The 4560-nt window shown below is 41.2% G+C and overlaps 1 protein-coding gene across 1 annotated transcript in view; it reads right to left on the bottom strand.

The window, feature by feature from the left end:
• Positions 1-4549, bottom strand: part of DIS3 (DIS3 exosome endoribonuclease and 3'-5' exoribonuclease) — a gene marked incomplete at its 5' end in the record, with an annotated part of 21603 nt that extends 17054 nt beyond the window's left edge. The window contains 4 exons of the mRNA XM_010020135.1: positions 835-908; positions 1023-1216; positions 1860-2017; positions 4511-4549. Of these exons, the coding sequence (XP_010018437.1) occupies positions 835-908; positions 1023-1216; positions 1860-2017; positions 4511-4549 (465 nt within the window). The remainder of the gene's footprint in view (positions 1-834; positions 909-1022; positions 1217-1859; positions 2018-4510) is intronic.
• Between the last annotated feature and the right edge of the window lie 11 nt (positions 4550-4560).

The following is a 4560-nucleotide window of genomic DNA, read 5'->3' as shown; positions in this document are numbered from 1 at the left end:
AGGAATGCCTCCTCTTCTCCTGTTTGCCTGCAGTTACTTACATTTTCACGCTGACTTGCGTATACTAGCATCACATGGTAAAGAGTATGGCACACAGTACAAGCATATAATATAAGCTATATAAAATATTATGAAAACATATTACTATGACTAAAATTTTGGAGCAGTCAGGCAATGAACTGCTGAGAAGATCAACTAAGCCCTCCACTTTCTTCCCATTCTTGCCTGTCCCACCCTATTCTGACAGGACTACCTCTGACAACACTAACCATCCCATTTTTTGGTGTTGGTTATATCAGTCTCATGTGAAAATACAAGTCTTAATTCTGATAAACACAAAGTATAAGGAAATAGAAGAGGACGTAGCTCATGTCTGAGCTGCAGCCTGCACTTATGTCAACTTAACTGACCACAAAAATCAGAGTTTCTGATAGAACTTGATCAGTAAGTTAACATAAACTTTCAAATAATAGACACAAAACAAAGGTTGAAATGGTTTGCAATACCCACTTTTCATTTTGTTTCCATTTTTTAAAGTATATATACACTTTCTTTAACCCACTTATTATTCTCATCTTTACACCAGTTACCTAAAGCAAGTAGCCTTTTACAAAAAACTAGACAACTACTAACAGGCACATAAGCAGCAGTAAAAACAGCTGCAATATTTCTTTTTTTCTTTTCAGTTGTCAAAAGGTTGTATTGCCAAAATGGTACTAAGTCCAGAGTCCTCATATTCTAAACTGATACTAGTTGCCTGACATAAAGTGTCCAGTAATATACTGCAAACCATTTGTGATTAATTTATTTTATAAAAAGAAAACAAAAACATACCCCTTCATCAGATACACAAGCAAGACGATCTACAAGGTCCGGATTAGCCACCAAGCTCTTTATATACTCCTCACCTACAAAAGCACACACAAATATTTATGCAAGAGATGCACTGGGTTTAGGTATGAAGAGACTGCTGACATTGTTTATCTGAGCAATAAATTAAACATACATGTCACGTTACTTACATGTATAAGCAGTTATCCCTTCCTCTAGAGCTTTCTCCTTATTAATTCTGTCATTTGTTAAAAAGATAACTTGAATCTTCTCCTCATCCTCTATTTTCTTCAAGTGCTCACTGTACCATTTCACCGCTACCCGAATGGCTCTGTCATTGCGGTCATTAGAAGTTTCTCCTTTCTTCTGCTCTATGTATGTTTCTCTAAATAAATGAACACATATGCACACACATAAATAAATACATAAACAAAAAGTGTAATAGTCTATAGGCCACTGAAGGTCAGGAGACAGAAGGGTAAAGAAAAATAGAAAGGAAGTGTTAACGTCTAACACAACCTTCGCACTGACAATTGAAGAGAACTGCATTCAAGATGCTACAACTATGGATTCAAGTTTCCTAGAACTACAATACTGCAGTATTTGAAACTGCTTGTGAGGGCAAAACAAGGCAAATTAATTGCATGCTTATTTCTTAGAGCTTTCTGTCACTAACTAACCATTTTTTTAATTCTGCTACAGACTGAGCTGGCAATATTAATATAGAATTGGAATATGTTTAAAAAGGACACTGAAATGGAAAATCAGTATTCCATATCTCAGGGCAACAGTTTTGTCTATAAATCTCATTCATTATTCTAAACACCTTTTCATAATTTATGTATGCTTATACTAATTACAGACCATGTTCCTGGAACACATAAGTGTTTCCCACTAGGATTCCTTACAGGTATACAGTTCTATGTACCCCTAATTTTTTTACCTAGTTCAAATGTTGCAGTTCTGTTTCATAGTTTTCTTTCAGTGGCTACCAGTGCAACTTTGTTACACCCTATTCCACACCTTACCTATGATGTTCATTGGTGAAAGAATAGAAATGTTTTTCAGGGGTTTGAATAACGTCCCTAATTCGCCTGTACACTGGTACACTCCGATTCCTGACTTCTTGTAAGACTGTCTGTAGCACAATGGCATTCTTAATAACAGGATCTTCAAGTATATCAATCTGAGGAACAAAATGGAAATGAATAAAAATTGTTGTTGAATTCTATTCAGTAACAGGACTTAAAACAGTTCAAATAGGATTTTCCAGCCTCTTCGTAACCTGAATTTTGCTGGAATGAAGAGGAAGACTTATTCTGACTTCCACCAAATTCAGCCTCAACATGTGCTCCAATCAAATCTAAGGCCACATGTACACTAGAAATTTGGTTTATATAGGATGGGTTCTTGTAAATTATTACCTTTGTAAACAGAATACATCTATACACAATCTGATGGTAATCCAATATAATTTAAATGATTTCTGTCTTTGTCATGGCATATGTCTTTGTGAGCAATGCAAACCATAAAATACTACCTCACCACTGTTACACAGCTAACATGGACATGCCTGTGGAATGTGTAGGCTTAAGTTCTCCAAAACCAATCCCACTGTTGCACTCTGGTTTTCTTTTCTGCAGATTCAACTCACCAGGAATTCTGCTAGCTGTTCTTCATCTTTTCAAAGACCTATTTTTTTTGGAGGAAATGTGTTTAAAAATTTTCAGCACTTTTCTATGACAAGTCCTGACAGCCATGATGTGCATAGAGAGAAATGTACACCAAACATCCATGCACCCCGCCAGGAGAAAAAGATGCGAGCTTCATTTCCTAAGCTTGTGGCAAGGAACTGTACAAACCCATCTCCAAAATGAGACAGAATCAGAGAAACATAGAATCGTTAGGGTTGCAACGGACCTCTGGAGATCACCTAGCCCAAACCCTCTGCCAAGGCATGAGACAGCAATAAGGCTCTGGAAGGCACGGCTAAAAGAATTAAAAGCCCTGCCAAACCAAGCTCCTCTTCGTCTGATGTTTAAATGACCTAACAGATTTAAAGCCATGTTCCTAGGGCAAGTGATAGAGTATCATTCTATGCACAAGATGAATTACCAGGCCAAGTCTTACTGTTGCAGCCATTCCCCGGTTGATGGGTAAAACCTCTTCCTGCTGTTCCCAAGACTTTCTAATCCCACTGCTCCAGTTCATGGCAGCATACCCTGGCACATTCTTAGAGTGTTCGACATTACGTATACACAAACTTTGCCAACAGACACCCAAGAAGTCTGTGGGTAAGAGCCTGAAAGCATCCCTTGATTTGCCATTTTGCGAAAAAATTCCTTACAACTTTTGGGATGGGAAACAGTTGAAGCATGTGAGTGTTGTGCCCCTCTCCAGAGTAATCCATGTTAGGATTCATGAATTATTTCCAGTCTCCAATGTCAACACAGGGCTATTCTACTTTCTACAGATGCATTCCAAAGGAACCAAAAAAAGGAAAATCATTGAGATTGGGAATTCAGTACCTCCCAGCCTGGAATTTTACTGTCTGCACTGCCCAGACTCAAGCCTTTGCACAATTAGTGATGGGCTGCAGAATAAAGTTCACCCCATGCTTCCAGAGTTGTACATGGAATGATTTTGCAACCTCTATTCATTACCCGAAATCAGCATCACAGTATGGAGAACCGAAGCCTACAACAGGTCTCAAAAACTGAGCAGGTATTCAGGAAAATGCAGTAACCACCTGAAGATCCTGATGCTGCTTCACAGTCTATTCACCCTTCTGGCCTGATTTCCAATCAGACTACGAACAGCAAAGAAATAAATACTGTTCAGTATTTAAAGTGTGGCTACAAAGAAGATGGAGAGACTGCCTTTTCACCAGGAGTTAAATCGAAAAGGGTAATGGGTCTAAGTTACTTCTGAGGAGATTCTGATTGGACACACTGGAAAAGTTTTCATGATGAGAGCCATTGGAATAATCTCCAATGGATACTTTTAAGTTTGGATACTTTCAAGATTTGACTGGACAGAGTGCTGGGACGTCTGATCTAGATCATGCATTGGCAAGAAAGATTGGACCAGACGATCCCTGAGGTCTTTCCAACCAGAATTCTATGATCCTCTGGAACAAGTACTGTTATTTATTCCTACTGTTCAGGCAGCAAAATATAAAACTGGAATATAGTTTAAGACTAGACTCGAGTCGACTCGACTCGCCGATGCTGAAGGCTTCCTCAGTAGCATGCAGGCAGAGAAAAGACAACCCGTTCCGGGGCCGGCGGGACATCAGCAACAAGGAGAAGGCCCGAGCCCGACGGCGTACTCACTGCTGACGGGAACCGCGCCTCTCCAGGAACGATGCCCGGAGCCGACGCTTGAATATAGTTTAAGACTAGACTCGAGTCGACTCGACTCGCCGATGCTGAAGGCTTCCTCAGTAGCATGCAGGCAGAGAAAAGACAACCCGTTCCGGGGCCGGCGGGACATCAGCAACAAGGAGAAGGCCCGAGCCCGACGGCGTACTCACTGCTGACGGGAACCGCGCCTCTCCAGGAACGATGCCCGGAGCCGACGCTTGAGGGGAGCCCTCACACTCAGCCGATTTAACCGAGGCTGAAGCAGAGCTCCGCAGGGAGCAGGGCCGGGCCCCGGAGGCACACCCGCGGCTCACCTGGTGGAGGAGGACGTTGGTGTCGGGCAGGAGGTAGTGCGGGCCGGGGC

Source organism: Nestor notabilis, unplaced genomic scaffold (assembly GCF_000696875.1).
Source record: "Nestor notabilis isolate BGI_N333 unplaced genomic scaffold, ASM69687v1 scaffold23608, whole genome shotgun sequence".
Lineage (NCBI taxonomy): Eukaryota > Metazoa > Chordata > Aves > Psittaciformes > Psittacidae > Nestor > Nestor notabilis.
This window is presented reverse-complemented; position numbering and strand designations above follow the sequence as displayed.